This window comes from Terrapene carolina, unplaced genomic scaffold, assembly GCF_002925995.2.
Source record: "Terrapene carolina triunguis isolate 2854851 unplaced genomic scaffold, T_m_triunguis-2.0 Scaffold93, whole genome shotgun sequence".
Taxonomy (NCBI): domain Eukaryota; kingdom Metazoa; phylum Chordata; order Testudines; family Emydidae; genus Terrapene; species Terrapene triunguis.
Genome location: NW_020664444.1, coordinates 16,498,310 through 16,521,453, shown reverse-complemented (window position 1 = coordinate 16,521,453; position 23,144 = coordinate 16,498,310). Strand labels below are relative to the sequence as shown.

The 23,144-nt window shown below is 41.5% G+C and overlaps 2 protein-coding genes across 5 annotated transcripts in view; both read left to right on the top strand.

Moving 5' to 3' along the window:
- LOC112109943 (acyl-coenzyme A synthetase ACSM4, mitochondrial-like) overlaps positions 1-5,727 on the top strand; it is a 29,025-nt gene extending 23,298 nt beyond the window's left edge. Inside the window, exons 11-15 of one of the 3 annotated variants that reach the window (XM_026650641.2) lie at positions 448-575; positions 701-800; positions 2,081-2,200; positions 2,783-2,894; positions 5,698-5,727. In XM_026650641.2, coding sequence (XP_026506426.1) covers positions 448-575; positions 701-800; positions 2,081-2,200; positions 2,783-2,869 — 435 coding nt within the window. In that variant the 3' untranslated portion in view covers positions 2,870-2,894; positions 5,698-5,727. Of the gene's footprint in view, positions 1-447; positions 576-700; positions 801-2,080; positions 2,201-2,782; positions 3,332-5,692 lie in introns of those variants that run through there. The other 2 variants (XM_026650642.2, XM_026650640.2) reach the window with 2 other exon arrangements.
- Positions 5,728-9,466: 3,739 nt separating this feature from the next.
- On the top strand, positions 9,467-22,901 carry LOC112109958 (acyl-coenzyme A synthetase ACSM4, mitochondrial-like). Of its 2 annotated transcripts, none has more exons than XM_024204707.1 (13): positions 9,467-9,667; positions 13,898-14,108; positions 14,351-14,558; positions 15,588-15,731; positions 16,477-16,633; positions 17,252-17,331; positions 18,243-18,366; positions 18,888-18,968; positions 19,044-19,145; positions 20,005-20,132; positions 20,591-20,690; positions 21,745-21,864; positions 22,815-22,901. In XM_024204707.1, exons 1-13 carry the CDS (start codon positions 9,467-9,469, stop codon positions 22,899-22,901), a joined length of 1,743 nt encoding a protein of 580 aa, XP_024060475.1. The 2 variants fall into 2 exon arrangements, with proteins under 2 accessions (XP_024060475.1, XP_024060474.1); XM_024204706.1 differs by having other exon boundaries at positions 18,243-18,370; positions 18,892-18,968.
- Positions 22,902-23,144: the final 243 nt, after the last annotated feature.

Genomic DNA, 23,144 nt, shown 5'->3' with positions numbered 1-23,144 from the left:
CTGTTGTCTTCCTCAGTGGATAGTCCTCATGGAAGGTAACTACTCCTGTAGCTGGTGGACGTACTCCTTGAGATAAAGTGGTAGAGAGGTGTGTTTTGCTACTGAAACTCTAAGCTCAAAACCTCCCCATACTCCTTGCTGGGGGTCATTGCACTAGTAAATAATAATTTCTCTCTTGAGAAGGAAGGTTGTATATTTGAATAATTATTTCTGCTGAGGGGAATTTCTGACGGAACACATCTTTCCCTTCTCCCTCTAATGCACAGTGCTAATCAGTGTGGCTATATTTTTAAATTCAGATCATAATATTATGTGGAATACACTGGACTTGGAAATATATTATACTGTCCTGAGCATGTTTTATTTTTGTGCACTGTAGCAAGATGGATGGATTACACTGCACTAAAGATAGTTAAGATGTGTGAAATGTTGTTTGATTGTTGTCAGGATAACCCAGAAAAAACTGCCTCCACAGAGCATGGGAATTTTTATGTCACTGGGGACAGAGGGATTATGGATGAAGAAGGATACTTTTGGTTTGTTGGAAGGTCTGACGATATCATTAATTCTTCAGGGTAGGTCCATTACTATTGGGTTTGCAGGTTTCTCTTACAATGTTGCTCTGTAGTATCACAAAATACAATTAAAAAAAACTTTTTCATGAAAAGATCAATAGTTTCATGTCAATGCTCTCTCTTAGATATCGTATCGGACCATTTGAAGTAGAAAGTGCCTTGATACAGCACCCAGCAGTCGCAGAATCAGCTGTTGCCAGCAGCCCAGATCCTATCAGAGGAGAGGTAAAAGGGCTGATATAGAAAGACGTACTCTTTCAGTGAAATGTAGAGTTCCTGCTGTACACTGTATACTTGCTTGGAATGAGTTGCAGATGCTGGAAAAAAAAAACCTTGGAATATAGTTTTAGGTGTCATTATTAGGCCTCAAAGGAAGTGAAATGTGGTTGTATTGGTATTGTACAATATGGTTGTATTGTCCAGTAGAGATTCTGGCAGGCCATGGAGAGTTGCACTGCACTTTCTGCAGCATTAGAAGGGGCAGCGTGGGTGCGGGGTGGGAGCTAGGCAGGCCATTCATCCAGTTTTAACCAGACAGGCAGGCTTTTCTGAGGTTCGTCCCCAATCCAGTACTGAGAGAAAACTGGACTTGGTTTTTCATAGATTCATAGATTCTAGGACTGGAAGGGACCTCGAGAGGTCATCGAGTCCAGTTCCCTGCCCGCATGGCAGGACCAAATACTGTCTAGACTGTTTTGTCCAGTATCGGATGGGGGACACCATTTTGAAGTGTGTGCCGCTCCACCCCTGCTGCCGTGACCTCGCACGCACAGTGCATATAAGGTCCCACTAGCAGGGACAGGGTCATGCAGTGTGGGGGTGTACCCACACCGTTCTCAGAAGTACCGGAAGATCCAGTGTTCTGAGAATGCATGAGTGGCCGCTCTAGGGGAAGCATGGCCAGTATGTCCATTCCTATGTGGATCCATAGGCCCAACCACGCAAAGCAGGTGCGCAGTGGGCTATAATCACTGCTGCAGCCCAGAAGCTGCCATTGTAGCTATGCAGGCGATCCACACTTTGCCCTTTGGCTGAGAACGGGGAGGATTTTGTCCCTGCACCTCTCTGCCACATAGATCTGCTTAAATCATGCTTATTTTTATGATGCGCCAGTCAGCTACATAGCTGTCATCCTCCACCCCAGAAGTGGCTGCACTTCACGCTGGGGTGCTGTTTGTAAAGCATTTTGGGATACTTTGGAATGAAAGACACTATGTAAAAGTAAGATTATTATTCCACCAACTGATATTCAAACTCACACCTTAGGCAAAGATTTTCAAAATTGGGTACTCAAAATTTGAAATAATTGAAACCACTGGGAACACTGAACCTTAGAAAATCAGGGCACTTATTTAAGTGCTATAGTATGGAATAAGGTGTCTAATTTCATACCCAAATTACAGTCTTTTGGATTTGGGCTTTTTCATGCTCGCATTTTTCAGCCTTGATTGTTTGTTGAAGACTAAACACACCCATTTATTTTCATTGTCACTATTATTGCACAGGTGGTAAAAGCTTTTGTTGTCCTGGCTCCTGCTTTTCTATCACATGACCCAGAACAATTAGCTCTGGAGCTGCAGGAGCATGTGAAAAAGGTTACTGCTCCCTACAAATATCCCAGAAAGGCAAGTACCCACCCCCTGCTAAATAAAAGGGGGATATTCGAAGCACAGCTTTGCTAAGTGTTTCAGAAATCAAGCCATGTTTATGACAAGGTACACCGATTCCTTTACAGTCTATTAACAGCATTGTCTGTATCGTGCTCTGAACGCAATTCATTATGATGGAGTCACTCAACAGAAGCGGTGTGCACACACACCCTGAATAAAACTCAAGTAAACTGGGCAATGCTGCAAGGATTGAGAAGAAATGGAACCCATCCCTCACTACAAAAACATGATCTCATAACTCCCTCCCATAGCCTGCTCCCTACCCACAGCTTTAGCCCACTAAACACCAACCTGTTCAGGATCGTAGTAAAAACCCCTTCTGCGCTGCCCTGTGCACAAGTGTGAGTAAGGGGTTCACAGTCAAGCTCAAAGCTGTACCAACAGTACTGACTCCCAGTCTCCTGTCCTAACCACTGGGCAGCAGTTTATTTTGCACATTTATTTGGGGGTTTTTTGTTCTTCCCGAGGGCTCACAAGGAACTACGTCCCCAAATCAGAAAGGACCTGCCCTAAATGTGCTATTTTTTCCCCACACAGGTGGAGTTTGTTCAAGAGCTGCCAAAAACAGTTGCTGGGAAAATCCAAAGGAAGGTATTAAGGAACAAAGAGTGGGGAAGAGCATAGCGTCGTGTGGACAATCGAGAACAAAGCGTCTTTCACTTCCACAATCATATGTCTCATGTTTTCACTTTTCTCTATTGGTCCGGTGGTCTAATATTGTGAACAAAGAGCATTAGCAGCATGGATGGGACTATTAACTACAAAAAGAAGAGGAGATAAACTTTCTTATAGAGTGCATAATCGTTCCCACAAGATTTTAAAATAGAGATCATTTATTTAGGGCCAGGAGCAATCATTGTTTTAAAAGGCTTTGAATCAGGCCATTTAGGAAAAGAGTGGATATGACTAACAAAAGAGGAGGAGGATGCCGGAATGCAAAAGGAAGATATGAGAATTTGGGAATCTATAGGGGAGGATGGGATGGGAAACAACTTTCTTATCCCAGGAAAATTTTCAAGATTTCAAAAATATTTCCCATCCCACATCAGGACAAAAAGTCAAAATATCAAAAAATTTCACAGACAATCCAAAATTTTTTTGTCTGGGTCAGTGGAAACATTTTGTTTCGACATTTTCTAAATGTTTCATTTTGATTTTGACTTTTTTTTTACGATAATTAATTTAAATTTCAAAATGAAAAGTCATTTAGAATTGAATTTTTCATTTCAAAAATGTCCCATTTTGACAATTTCAAAATGTTTTTTTCCCAATATTTTTTTTTCTAAACAAGAAATTTGTCAAAACTGATGCTAACAGTTTTGGTTTTGATGAATTAGCATTTTCCAATGGAAAAATGTTTAGTCAAAATATTCACAACTAGCACTACTTGTGGATGTATTATCAGCTGGAAGAATTAGATTTTGGAAGCTTTCTAGCCCTGCTATTTTATTTGTCTTGTTGAGTTCATTAGATAGTTAACTCTTTAAAATGGGGAAAGAAGGGAAGAGACAAAGTGCTCTGGGTTAAGGGACAAATCAGATATGCTTTACAGCAATGTCTAGATATAGGCAATTCATTTCTTGTCCTTTCTCCAGAATAACACAAAATACACCTGCAGAGTGCCGACTAGACCCCGCTTCCCACAGCTCCAACACACACAAACTGTTATAAAAACCTGTGTTGGTGGGAGCTGTTGGGTACTCAGCAGCTTTGAAAATCAGGTGACTTAAGTGACTTTACAGCAATGTAAATGATTACAAGATAACTATCACTGCACAGGAGATAAACATCAAATTGCCTGCTCTGTTATACATTATGCACTGTTTGCATCTCTTCAATAAATGAGAACTGTAAAAATAAAGATGGCATCAGACTAAACACTGTTGATTAAGAGGGTTTGTGTCCAGGGTACGTGTATCCAAATAAAAACTAATATCTACAGTGCCTCTTCTGGGGAGGGACACATACCCTGACAGCTGAAAGAACCAGTGGAGAAGGTTTACCTCGTGCAGCTTTCTGAGTGTTCCCGTGTCCAGCCTGTCACTTTACCACATCAAACAGGTCAGTAGAATGTGTTGGTTTGCCTGTGTCTTCAACTTCACTAGATTTATACAGCTCTTCAAAGGACCCAACACTATTGGGTGAGATTTTTCTTTTTCCCTTATTTAATTTCTTGAATTCATTTTCTGCTGTAACTGAACTGGAGAAAGTGTCAGAATCTGCTGTAATTTCTCTTATGGAGAAAGTGTCTGAGATTTTTGCTCATCTGGGAAATCCCAATTTGGAAAAGTTTTCCCTTAACGTTTTGACATATAATTTTAAAAGAATAAGGCAAATGCTTCTTAGCATCTTCTGTTCTCTTTAGTAGTTTGCTTGTAATTTTCACCATTACAACACACTGTTGAAGAAATTTTAAAAATCAATTTATGGAAAGGAGTTGCTACCATACAGTCAGAGCCAGTCAAAAAACAGAAAAATAACTGGGAAAACATTCAAAATTTTGAAATTGGTTCTGTTTTTCAGGGGTAAAAATGAACCCATTTTTCACCTTTTGTGGAATTTTCCATATTTTTGATTGAAATCATCACTGAAACTGTTGAAGAAATTTTTCATTTACTCAAAACCGTCAATTTTTTACTACAAACCGCGTCTTCAGTAAATTACTTTTTTTTAAATCGAAAATTTCAATAACGTCCATTTTGGGTGGGAAATTTTTTGGGGGGGGAAGGGGGAATGGATTAAGTCCATTTTTCATCAATAAAACTTAATTTGGAAAATTTCAACCAGATCTCTGGATAAGGGATACTTACAATTGCAAATGTCAGGTTCAATTTAAATCCTTCATTTTATAACGTATAAATCCAAATTCTGGAGTGGACTGGAGTGATTTCTGATCGCTCTGTATTCTCCTGTCCCCTACAAAGCAGGCCCAGCTGCAATCTGAATTGATATCTGGTGGTTCAGTAATTTCTGAGCAAGACCATCCTTATCAATAGTTGCTAAGGGACCTAACCCTCTTTCTCAAAGAAACAAATCCTGCTCCTTTCTGAGTGTGGTTCCATTGATTTCAATGGGGCTGTTCTCACAAATGAGGTATGATTTAGTCCTATTTCATTATAGAAAAAGGGAAACAAATCAAACCAATTGCTAACTTTTTAGAGCTCAGGGCTATCATTCTTGCTCACTGGGCTCAGTGGGAGTATTGCCCAAGTAAGAACGACTGCATCAGGGCCAAAGGGTCTCTTCAGCAATATCATTTTAAACACAGTTAGTTACAGTTTGCCTATTGACAGCCCTTCAAATCAATGGGGTCTGAAAAGTGGGATTGAGGGGGGGAGGGTGAAACAACTGGGGAAAGTCAAAATCCAAGTTTATAATAATGAGAAGCTAGGTACAACCTTAACTATGTAACAGGTTTCAGAGTAGCAGCCGTGTTAGTCTGTATCCACAAAAAGAACAGGAGTACTTGTGGCACCTTAGGGCTGGTCTACACTAACCCCCCAATTCGAACTAAGATACGCAACTTCAGCTACGTGAATAACGTAGCTGAAGTCGACGTACCTTAGTTCGAACTTACTGCGGTCCAGACGCAGCAGGCAGGCTCCCCCGTCGACTCCACGTACTCCTCTCGCCGAGCAGGAGTACCGGAGTCGACGGCGAGCACTTCTGGGTTCGATTTATCACGTCCAGACAAGACGCGATAAATCGAACCCAGAAGTTCGATTGCTTGCCGCCGAACCAGCGGGTAAGTATAGACGTACCCTTAGAGACTAACAAATTTATTTGAGCATAAGTGGATTGCCATACCAATTCTATTAATAGCTCATCTTAATTAATTAGCTCTTAGAATTGGTATGGCAACTTCCACCTTTTCATGTTCTCTGTTTGTATATATGTCTTCTTAATATATGTTCCATTCTATGAATCTGATGAAGTGGGCTGTAGCCCACGAAAGCTTATGCTCAGATAAATTTGTTAGTCTCTAAAGTGCCACAAGTACTCCTTAACTATGTAGTGACACTAATAGCATCATTATCCAGTCACTGGGTCAGGTATATAAACTAGATTGATCATGTCACACTTTTAATTAGCAGGAATTAGACTCGGTAAACAATATGACTGACTCTGTTAATTTTAAGTTAGTTTAACAAAAAATAAGGTCTAACTTAATACTCTTAAATAGTAATCAGTGAACAATTTAACTTAAGCAGTGAAATATTTGTAACACGGTAACAAGTTTTGCTTTGGGTTTTTATTTAACTTTACATGCCAGCAAGATAGTAGAACAGCATAAAACATACTAGTAAGGTAACTTTATCTAGACGTCGTAATACAGAATCTACTATAGCTGTCTGTAGTCTCACAGATGTTTCAAACTTGAGAAGAATAAGGTAAAAATACAACTTTCAGTGTACCAACAGATCTAAAATTTAGTAATCCTAGTGCTAAGCACTCTACATATTATTCATAAAGCAAAAAGTGTCAGTAATAAACACAGCAAAAAATATCTCTAGGCCAATTAACCATCACACAAGGAAAATATATTGATATTTCTTCTGGGTATTTCCTGCACTAATACTTCAGGCCCACAAAATTTCCTTCGATGCAGTCACACATCACTGGAAAGATCAGTGTGTTAGAGGTTCATTTGGTACCTTCTCCTGATACACAAGTTAAACATTGGTGAGACAGCTCCTGCTGAGGAACAAGGAAAGAGTCCAGCTGTTAAATAGTTATTTTGCCTTTGGGAATAAAGGTCTGAACAAGCCCGAGATCAATTTTTCAGTGGGAGCTACAGCAAATAGTGTGCGGGAAGCAAAACTGGTTCTAAAAAGAATAGATGCTGTGAAAAGGAGACCAAGCATAGGGTCTAGGAAACACACATCCGTGAGTTTTAAAAGACTTGATCAAGGAAATCCATGAACCCTCACTAACCGTTTCATTAGGATGAGATTCCTAAAGACTGCAAGGTTGGAAATAAAGTGTTGAAGGACTCAAGGGACAAACTAGAAACTACAAAGCAGTGAATTAAACTGCATTAACGATGGGAACCCTTGGAAAGTATCTTGAGGGATGTGGTTGGAGAAGACCTTCTTTTGCTGAACAGTAGCTAACATGGAGTCATGCAGGAAGGGAGCCAAACTCACCTAACTTGCTGATGTGCTTTGATGATACTACTGCTATGGTAGGGGATATTCTGAGGATAAATAGTACTAGGATAGTCTATGAGCTTTTGAGAAAGTTCCATATCAGATTAGAGAAAGAGTTAAGATAAGGTTAGAAACTGGAGGTGGAGTAAATATGGCGCTGAATAGAAAACCGGGACAAAGGGAAAAACTCACTCAGTGGGACTTCATATAGTTACACATGGAATGAACTTGATCCAGAGCATAGCTATAAATGATTTTTTTTCTATTTAATTCATAGATTTTTAAGGCCATAAGGGACCATTCGCTCATCTTGTCTGATCTTCTGAGTAACACAGGCCATAGAACTTCACCCAGTTACTTTTGTACTGAGTCTAATAACTTACGTTTCATTAAAGCGTATCTTCCAGAAACTTGAAGAGTGTTAATGAAGGGGACGGGTGGGGAGACAGAAAACAATTTTCATACCTTGATAGGCCTTTAGGTCGCCACTGGTAAATGTTCTGACTGCAAGCTCTGCAGGGCAGGGACTGTGTTTTATTCCAGGACATGGAATGCTCCAGGTACACTTGCAGCACTCGCTAAGAGTACATCTACGCTGCAGGTAGGAACCTGCTTCCCAGCTTAGGTAGACAGACACATGCTAGCTCTGCTTGAGCTAGCATGCTAAAAATAGCAGTCTAGCCAGGGATAGCTCTGGCTAGCCACCCAAGGATATACGCAGAGTGTCTGGGTGGGGTTGCACTCAGGTGGCTATCCCAAGCTGGTGCCTTTACTCCCCCCAGCTACACTACTATTTGTAGTGTGCTAACTTGAGCAGAGCTAGTATGTGTCCATCTACCCGAGCTGGGAGCACGTTAATGTATCCCGAATGTTCACTATGTGCATACAATTTGGCAAAAGGACTGAAGCCGAGATCTCCACGTTTGTGATAATACTAAAGAGAGAGAAAGATAGAAGGCACAGATATCAAGGAAGAATGTAAATGGACTCCGAAGCGTTTGGGATCATTACTGTGTATTCAGATGGGAGATGTAGTACAATGTAAGACAAATGTAGACCTATCTTGTAGTAAAGAACCAAATTGGGGAATGTGGCTCTAATCTAGCAAAGTGTTTAAGCATGTGTTTACTTTAAGAACCTGAGTAGTCCTGTTGAAATCAACAGTAATACACATGCTTAATGTTATGTACATGCTTATGTGCTTTGCTGGATTGGGATCTATGTGATGAATGAGGTAGTCTTCTAGCACATTGACAGGGCCGGCTCCAGGCACCAGCTAAGGGAGCAGGTGCTTTGGGCGGGAATTTGGTGGCCGGTCCCTCAGTCCCTCTCTTCCTCTTTGAGCTGCTGCCGAAGTGCCACCAAAGAGGAAGAGATGGAGTGAAGGACCTACCGCCGAACTGCCACCGAAGAGAGTGGCTTCCGTGGCTTTTTTCTTTTTCTTTTTTCGCTGTTTGGGGTGGCAGAAAACCTGGAGCCGGCCCTGCACATTGATCAGGGAAAGTCTGTGAGGATTGTTGTGGAAACCTCTTGGAAAACATCAGCTAAGTACATGCTACACACAGGAAAGTTAAAGAAATCAGGGTAGTTTTAGCAGATGGAGACTACAAAGTGTCACCGTTCTTGGATACGGACATCAGTGCGTGTTAAATGACACTGATTGACTTCAATAAGAATTGTGAGTGATTAGCACCTCTAAGGAGCAGTACACTAGTCAGCCATGAAGCTGCAAATAAGATCCAAGATTAATGCTGCAGACAGCTAAATTCTTAAGGACTTGGTGGTGCAAGATATAAATAAGCCAAATAAATGGATGGTTTTTCCAAACAGTGTGATCCACTTTACTGACATTCTATTAAAAACTACAGATTGACCATGCTTATTATAAAAGATTTGTACTGATTAATACACCAAACCAGAATTAGACCCTCTATCTTTGCTTGTTTGTCAGACAACTTTCAGGATGATGATAACTGTTGTTTTTGTCTTTTCTTTTGTTTCAGGATCCACAACAACTATTTTATTTATTTTCTTACATGGTCTAAAACAACCTGACAAATCCTCTGCTACCATGAAGACTTTGCTTAAATTACAGATTCTCAAATCCTTGTGGATTTCCAAATCAAGTTGTAGGCTTTTCCATAAACAGCCCAGGCTTCTTGCCCCAGAGCTATTTTCACATGACGAATCTATCAGGCAGGGTGAACAGCAAGTGCCCGAATACTTTAACTTTGCAAGTGATGTGCTGGACAAATGGTCTCAGATGGAAAAGGTAAAATCTTTGTCATTGGGCAGATTAGAGATTTTATTTCTTTTTGAATAACTATTTTTGTCATTTATTTAAAAGACAAATCAGTTTCTGAAGATAATTTGCATTTGAAATTATCATGCTTCTCATGCTTTATCATTAGACGGGCTGGGTTCCTTGGGCTAAATCTTGTTCACTTTTCTCCCATCAAAGTCCTATTGGGACTCCTTGCATAGGTACAGCAGAAAGGTTAAGCAGGGCCGGCCCCCAACATTTTGGCACCTGAAGCGGGGAGCTCAAATGATGCCCCCAATACTCCCTCACTTGGGGCAAAACTTTGAAAGGTCTCAATTCTGCCTTCTTCCTGTTCTACTCCTCTCATGGTACTGCTCTGCAACCTACCCCAATAAAGGAGAACTTAACAACTTAAAATACCTTGTTCAAAAATTTTAAGTAACACTTAACTTTCAAATGCCTGAACAGCAAATGTAACTTTTCTTATCTGCATAGTAAACACTGGAATTTTTATCTGTTTGAATAATCAAAGTGGTGCTTTCCGTGCCTTCTTGGTTGCATAGATTTGAACTGCTTCCTGCTGAAGGTCCACAGTCTGGGCCAGCTCATGCTCTATTGAGATGGTTGCAAGGCCGACCAGCCTCTCCTGTGTCATTGTGGAGCGTAGATGTGGTTTTATTAACTTCAGCTTGGAGAAGCTTCACTGGCAACTGTTACAGGAAGTGTTAGAAGTATGCGCAGAGCAACAAAAGCATTTGAAAAGAGGGTGGTCAACTTATTTGTGCACATATATTCCAGAACAGCCTTTGGAGTTGATCCCGCTGAAATGTATCTTGAAAGGGCTTTCAGTTCATCACCTAAATCACTCGCATCAATATTGCGCATGTCGTCATGTGTCAACACTATCTCTAGTGCCCTGCATTGCTGGTGTAGGTCTTCTTTAGATATACTGAGGAGTTTTGGAATATCATACAACATCCCAAATAAACTGCTGTGTTCCTTGAGCTGCATGAAACGTTCAACTGACTGTATTGCACAATCTAGCACCTGGTTAAAGAATTCAACTTTGAATTGTTGTTTGGGGTCTCTTATGGGATTATCCCGTGCCTCGTAATCAAAATGTCGTCTTCTTCGGTGACGCTTGTATTCTTGAATGGGTGGCAAAATAGCTTCAGTCTGAAGGAAGGATTCCTCTACCAACTTCTGTGCACTCTTCAGAACATTTTGAAATCCCTCATCTGACCGGTAAGACTGTAGGTATGACTTTGCTTTGTCCAGTTGTTCCATTGCTCCAGATATATCAAGATCAACACCTTGGAGTCTCTTGCTTACAACATTTATTTCAAACAGTATGTCATGCCACAACACTAAGCCACACAGAAATTTGAAGTTATGAATGTTTCTGGTGATTCCAATTCCCTCTGCCACTGTTCTCCCACGAACAGTTCCTGTCATAGCATTATCCTCCATAATGGCAACTATGGCATCATCTATCTTCCCAATTTGGTGTTTGATAGGCTTTATCGCCTCCACTCGACTTTCCCATCGTGTGGCACTCAGTGGTTTCAGTGTCAGAGAGGATGTTCCTTCAAAATTTGCCATCGATGAGTTGATGCAGAGAAAAATACATAGATGCTTTGAATTACGTTAAAAAATTCAGCAGCCTCACTAGAAGCTGATGCTGCATCACTGACCACCAAGTTCAATGAATGAGAACTGCATGGGACAAAAAAAGCTCGAGGGTTTAGCTCTCGGATTCGTGTCTGCACTCCTCTGTTCTTTCCTCTCATGTTGGCACCATTATCATAGCCCTGACTTCTCATGTCAGCTATCACAATTCTCATATCTTCCAGCTTTTTAAGAAGCACATTTGTCATACCAGCTCCTGTAGTATCATCAATGTCAATAAATTCTAGAAAATGGCTCTCTGACAGTCACCATTGCAGTGACATTTTCACTAGGTTTTGTTGTTGTTACAAAACGCACCATTAATGTCATTTGTTCCATATGGCTGAAGTCAGGTGTGCAGTCCAGAATAACAGAGTAATATCTTGCTGTCTTCATATCTGCCACAATCTTCTGTTTGACTTTTGTTGCCAGTAACGGTATGATCTCATTTTGAATTGTTTTTCCAAGGTAGTGGTGTGTGTACATTCCTTGGGTGGTGACTCTTAGATGCTCCTGGAGTACAGCATCAAACTCAGCCATCAGCGCCACAATTTTAAGGAAGTTTCCATTGTTCAGCACATACAGCTGATCTGAAGTGCCATGCAGTGCTAGGTTTTGGGTAGCAACATTCTCACAATGGCAATGAGCCTTTTCAGAACATTTTGCCAATAAAGAGACTCTGATGCAATCTTCTCTTGATGCTGATCATCTATGGTGGCCTTTAACCTTAGTCTCATCCACCTGTGGAATGCTCTCTGGTGATGCCAGATTTCTAGCCAGATTTTTTCAGTCCTTTGTTCCTGTAGAACCTAAGGTGGCTGGAATGTTAGACTGGAAGAGTTTGCAACAAAAACTGTATGCAGCATTCTGGGTTTTTGAGTACCTAAGCTATCGCCTCTCCACTTTGTCACCATTGGGGATTTCACGCCAGTAATGTGTTGGGTGGAAACTTCTATTTTCATTGTCTTTGGGGAACATGAAGTTTTTCACTTGCTGTGGCCCATGCTGTACAAGGAAGTCCCTCAGGCTACTGATCAAGTGGGTCCACAGTCCTGGATCATCTAGACTTAAGGAACTAAACTCAGCAGCAGCTGTTTCTTGTGCCTCCACCACATTCTTCTCTGATCTACACTTTTTTTCAGGAATGTGCATGGTTACATCCATTTGAGATGGAGATATGGACGCTGCAGTAGCTGTCAGGTTACCTGCACTCTGACTGACTAACTGGAAGATCGGGCATCTCCTCACCACTAACATCCTCCCTGGGGCTGGAAGGCTCACCGTGAACATTTGTGTCTATGTATCTCAGGAGAGCTTCTTCCTGCTTAGATAGAAAAGCTTCCTTTGCTTGCTTGCTTTTTCTGAATGCTGCCCCAGAGGGGCGTTTTCTTCTTTCACTCATGACTGCTGTTCTGTGCCTGCTATAGTGACTCTCAACACTCAATTGAAGGGGACAAATAAGCAGGCTGGTAGCAGGGCCTGAGTGAGGGAAGATATCAGTGTCTTAAGGGCCTAACTGGCTCCTACTACTTCAGTTGACTGCCTGTTCTCCTCAAGTGGGTTCAGGGAAGCAGCAGGAAACAGGAAGCTCCCTGAGAAGCTGGTGTTAATGAGTCCAGGCTCCTGGGGGTGTTAGAGAGGTACATAAGAGGATCCTCCTCCTCCTCTCTCTCCCTGCAGCTCCTGCTACTTTCTGTTATTCCCTCTCACCTTTTCTCCTGCCTGCGTGTTATGTCTCTTGTGCCCTCCTTCCTCCAGCACAGCACTCCACCTTCTCTGTGCATCTAGAGCAGAGAGAATACATATGCACCAGCCGCGGACACAATTTTCTACACTCTGGGTCTTAGTGGCGCCTTCCCCCCCGCAAGTCTGGCACCTGAGGCGGCCGCCTCAGTTCACCTCATGGTAAGGCCAGCCCTGAGTTAAACCCTTTATTTACATAAAGTGAAATAATAAAGTCAAGGTGCTGTACAAAGTGACCGCACGTGACTGAGGGGAAATCTTTCCCCAAGGCACAGCTATCTCTCTCCAGAATAGATTCTAATACTGCACAGATCATCGTGAGGAAATCCTTATCATCAATCAGCTCCATTGCTCCTTTTTGTTCTGAGTCCATCATGCAGGAGACAGAATTGTTCCTCAGCATTCTCATGTCATTTCATTTCACCCTGTCGGTGTTACCATCATTTAATAGATTCCCCTGACTCTGTGCCCAGAAAAGGAGGCGTAACAGGTGAAGCATTTCATATCATCTGATATCTCATACGAGTGTTAATGCTGAGCATTAGAGACTTCAGGTGAAAGTCCGGACTAGAGACTAGAGACAGTTGATCTGTTAAACTCTGAGGGCTCAGAAAAAGTAAAAGATTACTGGAAATAATTGGGGCTGATCCAAAGCTATGCGAGGTCAACAAGAGTTTTTCCAATGACTTAAATTGGCTTTGGATGATTCCCAATGTGCACGCCATGGGATATACAGATCCACAGCAAACTCATTGATAAATGCACATCACAAGTTTGATTGGCATTTGAAATGATCCTTTTTCTTTTAACCCTTGTGCTGTTTTGTAGGATGGAAAGAGATCATCAAACCCAGCCTTCTGGTGGGTAAATGGAAGAGGAAATGAAGTGAGGTGGAGCTTTGAGGAGCTGGGATTCCACTCCAGAAAAGTGGCCAATGTCCTCTCTGATATATGTGGTCTGCAGAAGGGAGACAGAGTTATGCTGATTCTGCCCCGGATACCGGAATGGTGGCTGGTGAATGTGGCTTGTATGAGAACAGGTCAGTTTCAGATTGCTGAACTTGATAGATAGCTGAAAAATGTTAAGAACAGAAGTTTTAGTTTTTTTTCATAAAGAAGAAAACTATATACATTAATTAACTACTAAACAGTTTTTGCCAACCAATATAGATCCAAATTCATTTTTGGTATAAGTTGGGGAATAATTTTTGGGTATGTTCCCACACAGAAAATGATCAAATTAAAAATGTCCTCTTAAAAAGTAACCTTATTGCTCTTCCAGGAATCGTCCTCATGGTAGGGACCTCCCAATTAACAGCGAAAGACATTTTGTATAGACTCCAGGCTTCTAAGGCCAAGTGTATCATTACCAATGATATGGTGGCATCCACAGTGGACGCAGTTGCATCTGATTGCCAGTTTCTGAAAACCAAGTTAATTGTATCCGAAGGCAGAAGAGCTGGGTGGCTGAACTTTAATGAACTATACAAGTAAGTAGGCATTAGCAGTGCTACAATAACAGGATAGAAAATGCGGGTTTCTCAAAAGTACATTGTATCCATTAGACACAGAGTCAGGCATTAATGGAGTTTTTTGCAACAGCCTTGCTGATGTTTCCAAATCAGAGTTGCTTTTCTAACAGCAGTCTCTTTCCAGGTGGGTCCCATCCTATCCTTACTTAATGGGCGTTCTGTACATGAAATAGGGGCAGGAACTAAACCTAAGTTGTTTTTATCTAATTTGGTCAAACATGTCTATGGAATGATTGGCCCTTGGTGCTCATGTGGACATCTGCAAATCTCTTTCTTTTGAAAACTAGACTGGAAGTCTCACTGCAGAATTTATTGAGTATTCCTATCCTTCCAAATTCTAGCCTGGTCAGCTAGATCACAAGAATAACATTTCTAATAGTTCTTTGGAATCTCTGCTCCGATGTGGACCCAGGAAATAGACGCAATGTGATATTTTCTTTAAAGTTAATCCATTTTTTAAAATCTCAACATGTTTGGATTCAGTTTAGATCACATTTTGAACTTTTTTTTCTGAATGTGTTCTTCCATAGGTAGCTGCCTGATTTATACCCCAATTCCTCACCTCCTTCTTAGCTTTCTCAGATCCACTGAAGTGCAAGTGATGATGTGGTATCCACATCTCCCTTCTTGATTGTCCCACCAATATATCAATTTTTGCTTCCTACATGAAGCTTCCCTGGTGTCTTCCTTCTCTTTCTCCTTTAAGAAGAATCTACCATGCTGATTTCTCACTAACTTTTCTGTTTAATTATATTAACTGGATAGGATTTAATGCTGGATGAGAAATGAGACTAGAGTAAGGCAGGCTATCTGAAAGAAAGTCAGTGCTCTCATCCAGGGAGATGTAATATCCAAAGGACACAAGAGGAGCTTAATCTGGGATGGGAAAGAGGGCAGTTGCAACACCTAATCCACATTTGCATGCCAAAACCTCAGTAGATTGCACCTGTATCCACTTTAGCCACCATTATATTCTATATTTTAAAGAGCACAAACTGCTGATCACATCTGCGTTAAAACGAAGATTCAAGACCCAATGGTTATCTACTTTACCAGTGGAACCACAGGTTCTCCAAAGATGGTTGAACACTCCCAGGGCAGTCTTGGTTTCAGACCTGTCATAAGTGAAAGGTAAGGACTGTGGCTCTGGTAGTTTTATAACATGGAGCCAAACTGAGTGTGAAGTGGAAAGCATGAGTCTGGTTGACCAAGATAACTGAGATACACCAAAGGTCTGATTAAGAAGCATTGGGTAAGAAATATGCAATGTGTGGCTTCAATCCTGCTCCCTAATGATGTCACTGGCAAGACTCCCCCTGTCTACCAGGGAAGTGAGATCAGACCTCATCTTTCCATTTTGAATTAAGGAATGACTCCCAGCATTTCTTGAGAGGGATTCAGGTGACAGCCTACAACTGGAGATAACTCTAGAAGCACAGCTCCTATAGATACCATGTGCTTGGGGCTGCAGAGCATCTTGGGATTGGACAGCTGTGCAAAAGCAAGAGAACTCCATGACACAGATCACCTTTGCCCCCAGCACAACCACTGAGATCCATGAATTTAAAGAGTGGAATTCCCAGCCTCCTCCATAGAATCCTCCACTTCTTCCTCTACCACCTTACTCCCCCCCCCCCCCCCCCCCCCCCCCGCCAATGCAACAATGGAAGAACACAAAGGAAATTCACCCTGATTACATTCAGAGTCTCCACCTCCCCATTCCTGCAAAGAGAATGGAGCCCACAAGCTCGTCATGAGGCAATACCATCGTTAATGCTTATTGTGTATACACCTAGTTAAAGTTCTTGATTTCTAGTTCCATTGTCTATTAAAAAAAAAAAACTTTTCCGTAACCACTCTTTTCTCTTCATATCAGATACTGGCTGGATTTAACTCCTGAAGACATGATGTGGTGCTTATCAGATACAGGCTGGATAATAGCTTCACTGGGGTCTGTTCTTGATCCATGGGTTTTCGGGTCATGTGTCTTTGTACACAGCCTTCCACGGGTTGAATCAACAACTCTCCTAAATGTAAGAAAAAAGTCATCCTGTAGGTTTGTTGAAGTTTCCCCATGTGCAAGGTAGACCTCAAAACAAATCTTGAATTAACTGAGCAGCTCCTGTTAGGTTTTTTCACTTCAGGTCAATCAAAATGTTTTGTTTAAATTTTGACCTTTCCTCAACTTCTTTTTTAAGTCGGGAAATTCATCGAACGCGACACAGGTTCAGTTTAGACAAATCAGTATTTTTGACAAAATAATGATTAGTTGGAAAACTAACTCTAATCCTGAGGTCATTACTTACTCTTTATTCATAGCATTCCAGAACATGAATGTAAAGTAACACTCAACAGCTGTAGTAACTAGTGACATTTCAGGGGGGAAACACAAAAGAGAGCCAGAATGTTGGTACAGTTGATGTAGAGATAGTTTTTGATATCAGTGATTACAGTTGTTTGAAACTGGAGAAGGAGCTCTCTCTACACTGGCTAAGAAGGAGGGTGAGATTGGGGAGTGGACTTCCCCTCTGTTTTTAGCAGAGAAGGGGGAACTTTCTCCCCCACACACTCTCCCGTACTCCCTTAGCTAATGTCATCTTTGCTGCAGTTCACACATAAACTTTGTTCATCTTGTTGTTTTATTTCACTAGACTCTCTCCAGATTTCCCATCACCACTATCTTTGGTGCTCCGACTTTGTTCCGCATGCTGGTGCAGCATGATCTTACCAGGTACTTCAGGAGAGAGATGACTTACTAACAATACTCACCTGAATAAATTTTAATGAAATCACAGCTCTAGGTGCTTGGCACAATATATTGAGTTTCATCAGTATAACCAGCATCTTCTGAAAAGATAGTTATGAGAAATGCATGGGGTTTGCATAATTTCATTATGAAAGATGGAGGAAACAGCATTTTCAACTGTTTCTCTCCAAAATTTGGGGGGGTCACTCAAAGCTGACATTCTTAGCAAAACTCGAAGGGGCTGAAGCCAAGTGCATCAAACCCAGAAACAATGTTCTCATGAACCCATGTAGAGGTGCTCAGATTCCGTGGTGATGGGTGACCTTCTGAAAACTTAAGTAGACCTAGCTGGTGTGTCAAGTTTTACATGGTGTCAGAAACACTAGTTAGTGCGATGACTTCAGTGCTGGAAATACAACCCTCCAAAGATGGTCCTTCTGCACATGACGTAGTTTAATCATGAGGTGGCAGGACTCACAAGAAATCTTTTGTACTGAATTTTGCTGAATACTAGCAAAATTCTCTACCATAAATTTCAGTTACCAAAGGATTTTGTTTTTCATACCTTAGCGATGTGTTTTTCATAATGGCCCATTCATGTGACTGTAACTGAGTAGGAATGTGAGCTGACTTCAGTGGGACTACTGTACAAAGTTTAGCATAGGCATATGTCCTTGCAGAATCAGGAGCTAAAGTAGCTGAAATCTCTTCCTCTGATTTCTGTACTCGAGTGAAGATAACTCTTTCAACTAAGAGCTTTCCATTATTGTTTGTTGACATTTGCAAGCCCTTTAGCTGCTGTGCTTATCACCAATAGCCACTGGAATCCAGCGACAGGCCCCTTTGCCCTCAATGGCCTTTCAGTGACTCTCATGATTTTTTAAATCCCTATTAAGTTACAAGTTCATGAGTTTGCAGCACTGTGTGAGTGGAGGGGAGCAACTCAACCCAGAAGTGATCGAGCAGTGGAAAAGGAAGACTGGCCTGACTATCTATGAAGTATATGGACAAACAGAAACAGTATGTTCAAATGGGTTAATAATGTGTTAATTAGTTTTAATTTCTTTTGCTTTTTTGAGTTGCATGGTTAAAAAAGCCAAAAGGAAACCATTTGTTACTTACTTGAAATGTCAAGGAAGAGTCCATTAAAATACAGTAACTTATAAATTTATGTTGATTTGGAAACATGGCTATCTTGTAGAGCTCAGGGAAAAGGTGGAGTTTTTTGTGCTTTCATTTTTCCATAAAGATTTCTGAGAAAATCCTGAGTGAAGTGATAGGGAAGAAGGAGGATGTTGTTGCTAAGATATAGGACTTGGGGTCAAGATACCTGGACTCTTTTACAGGTTGTTTCACAGACTTGCTGTGTGACCTCATGCAAGTTACTCCACTGTCCCAATCTTTAAAATACTTGCCTAGCCCACAGGGTTTTTGTAACCCTTAATTCATAGCAGTTTGGAATTGAAGTGGAAAATTAATGAATGTAGAACCTGACTGAATATATGTAATATTTCTGCAGAAATAAAACTCTCTTTTTACAGGGAGTAGTTTGTTCCGTTTTCAAAGGGATGAAGATTAAACCCGGATCAATGGGAAAGGCAGTTCCCCTTTATGATGTTCAGGTTTGTTAATACAACTTCCTGTCTTATATCAGTTTAAGTTATTTGCTTTACTGAAGTATGTTTTTCTTCTTCTAGATCATCGATGAGAATGCTAATGTTCTGCTTTCTGGACAAGAAGGGGAAATTGCCATCAGAATCAAACCTAAAAGGCCACTTGGTCTTTTCTCTAAGTACATAGTAAGAAACCTGTTTTACCACCATAGGAAATCCCTATAATTCCATACTAGATACAAAGACCCAGATTTTCATCAGATTTTATGCCTACTCACCAATCTCAAGGTCATGCACTGTACTAACAGTCCTCCCAACTAAGGAGACTCTGAAGGAACTCTCTTCAAAGTAGAGATGGGACCCAAGATAAAAGAATCTAGATCCAGATTTCAATCATCTCAACATTTTGAGGTGTTTGGATCCAGGGTTTTGGTTCATTACCTTTTAAAACTGGGCTCTGAAAGTCAAGCTGACGTTCCATCTAGCACATCCTCACCAATGACCCTGACTGCACTGAGTATTATATGTGTAATGTGCATTATTTGTGCACTTATAATGCACCTCCGTGTGGATATAAATCTAAAATTTTGAGCAGGTGATGAGGACATCTAGAAACCTAGACTTCCTTTCCTGACTGTGCCACCACCTTGCTGTGTGACCTAGATAAATAAAATATGTAAATAAAGGCTGTAGCAGAGCATGCCTCCCTATGTGTCCTGGAGAATTCAAGGAGGAATTTGGAAGCAGAATGCCCCCTGGGTCTCCTCCTTTACTATGGACTATATGTATATCTAATTCTGAACCTCTGTCTGAACCTTTCCCCGTCAATGAGGTGGAGTTTAGAATACCCACTTTTGTACAACTCTTTGAGATTCTGTTACCAAAGATGCTATTTAAAGACAAAGGATTATTATTTATTTGTCTTTCATTGCTATACATTAATATGCTATACAGGGCTGATCCCTTTACAGTTGTGTGTAAAACAGCAGAATTTATGATTAAACTACACTAAAGATTTTAATTGTCATTTGTGAAATGTTATCAGGATAACCCTGAGAAAACCGCTTCATCAGAACGTGGAAATTTTTTTGTCACGGGGGACAGAGCGACTATGGATGAAGAAGGATATTTCTGGTTTCTTGGAAGATCTGATGATGTCATCAATTCTTCAGGGTTAGTTTGTTTTACTGGTTTTGCAAGCTTTCTGTATAGTTCTATCATCATATAACATTTATAAGAGAGGAACTGGTGATGAGTTTCTTGGCAGGAAGGAACTTACAAGGGGACTTACAAATGAATCAGACATAGTCTTATTCCGGTAGCATGGTTCAGTGACTAGTGCATTGGACTAGGACTCAGGAGAGCTGGATTCTATCCTTGGCTCTGCCGCTGCCCTGCCGTGTAACCTTGGTGAAGTCAGTTCCTGCCTCTGTTTCTCCTGCCACCCTTTGTCTGTCTGTTTAGATTGTAAGCTCTTGGAGGAGGGAGTTTTTGCAGCACGCCTCGCACAACGTGGGTCTGATTTTGGTTGGGGCCTTAGGCAATAATCAGGTCTTTCTTACCCCAGTACTGGTTAAAAGACATATTCACACCAGATCAGTATAATTAAATACCTCATTTTCCTCCCCTAGGTATCGTATTGGACCATTTGAAGTAGAGAATGCCTTGCTAGAGCACCCAGCTGTAGTAGAATCTGCTGCTGTCAGCAGCCCAGACCCCCTCAGAGGCGAGGTAATGAGGTTGGGAGTGATGAGGAAAATATTTCAAGGAGGCAAAACGGTTTGTGATTCACTGTACAAAGTGCAGCTGTTGCACAGCATCACGGCAGTGTGACTAGTCCTTTACCAGGGTGATAAACAGAACCCTATGTACATTCCTTTGCTCTATTTATTCATCTCCACAGTCTCTCCCCACGAGATAATTATGATGACAGACACTTTCCCATCAATAGACCTTCCTGCTGTTAAGGACTTGTCAACACACACAAGTTGTAACGTTTTACAGTACTGGTATAGTTAGAGCAGTACAGCACCCTTTGTGTGGATGCAGTTACTGGTAGAAATGTGCTGATATCGGTACAGCTATTCCCATACTGGAAGGGGAACAAGCTATACTGGTACAGGGCAACTTTATACTGGTATAATTGTATCCATACTAGTGGTTACATTGGAAAAAAAAAATCACACCGCGCATCAGCATAGTTATACCAGGACAAAAACTGTGTGCAGACATGGCGTAAGAGTGCCTTGAAAGCACAGTCCTGCCATTGTGGAGTGGAACTGTACTGCCTCAGTGTGAGTTGTGTGACCAATGCATGCTCAGTGCTTCAGAAAAATCAAAGCTTCCTGAAGCTCCCGCAGAGCACAGTCACTGCAATCCCCCTTCCATGTGCTCCTTCCTCAGCCCGACCAGCTCTCCTGCTTAGTGTGTGTGATGGGGGAAGCGAGGCCATGGTCATGCTTTCTACCTGGCGTGGCCAGCTTTGGAGATGGTGGGAGCATGAGCCAGGAGCAACTATTGTGATTGTGAGAACTACAATTGCACGTGAACCCTGCACTGCTGTGAAGGGCAGAGGGGACAGTCCTTGCACCCCTCCTCTCACTTACCTGCCTACACACACGCTGGTCACAGGCTGGCACTCAATTTTAGAGACAGACTGGCTTCTTCACACATCTCTTAACTATCTCGTGGTCTGGGAGGGATATTGCTAACTGGGAACTAAATCTAACAATATTTATTTATAAATTGCTGGTGTCAGTTTGGTACTATTGATTTTACCCTGTAGGTGGTGAAAGCTTTTGTGGTCTTGTCACCTGCCTTTTCCTCGTGTGACCTGGAAAAATTAACGCTTGAGTTGCAGGAGCATGTCAAGAAAGTTACCGCTCCATACAAATATCCCAGAAAGGCAAGTACTCCCAAGGGGTGATTTTTAACATGGGACATGTCTCCTTCTTAAATCTCTCCAGAATGAACCATTCTGGGTTTACTTAGAATGACAGAGATTCCTTCACTCATCTAAAAGAGAGAGATCAAGATTTAGAGAGACCATTTGGTTCAGGGAAACTTTTCTAAATCTCATTTATTTTCTCTTTCATAAGTTTTTAATAAAATTGTTTGTTAATAAATGTACCCCTGTACCTTTAAAAATATTCCTGGGCCAGGTAGAATGTCCTAGTTAGATACTCCCCATGTTCCAAACCAGGGGTAAAATCATCAGCTTCTTACTTAGCTTTTACTTACTCAGGAACACTCCAGTGATGTCAGTGGAAATTTGCCTGATTGAAAATTGATGAACGATTTGTCCCTTTGGCTTTGGAGTAAACATATTAGCGACAGCCCCAGAAGTATCCATCTTAGGTTTCTTACGAAACCCAGTGCATCTTGGGAAACTGTATGTGCAATCAATTAGGGTACCTCTACATGTACAAAACTGCAGCGGCACAGCTGTACCTATGCAGGCAGCTGTGCTGCTGCAGCGCATTAAGTGAAGACGCTCTATGCTGACAGGAAAGAGCTCTCCCATCGGCATAATAAAAACACCTCCATGAATGGCAGAAGCTATGTCGGTGGGAAGAGCTCTCCTGCCAACATAACACTGTGCACACAAGCGCTTGTCGGTTTAACTTATGTTACTCAGGAGGTGGTTTATTCACACCTCTGAGTGACATAAGTTATGCCGACAAGCTGTAGTGTAGATATAGTCTTAGTTAGTGCCTGATTCTGGAAACTGTCAGGCAAGTAGCCCTGACTCATGTGAGTCCTCCCATTCTTCCACATGGGGTCAGAGCCACCATTGCAAAAAAATCCCAAAACATCACTGGGAAGCATACTAAGTTGTTTTGTGTTTTTTATTAGATGGAATTTGTCCAACAGCTACCGAAGACAATCACCGGGAAAATCAAGAGGGACGAGTTAAGGAACAAAGAATGGGGAAAAATGTAACATTGTTGGGAGTTTAACATAGCTTCTTTCACTCCAGTGATGCCATGCAAGCTGTAACAGTTCTCAGGGTGCCCCGAACTGTGTTACCTTGTTCTCCCCCTCTTCCCCCCCCCCATACCGCCAGCGAGAGAGAGACTTGCTGGTGCTTAACCAGTTTTAGTCACCCAAACAATCTCAAGGCAATGCAGATTAACAATAGGTGCACCCTAGTCCCCGAACCACCTTTGAAGTGTTCCCCTGTGA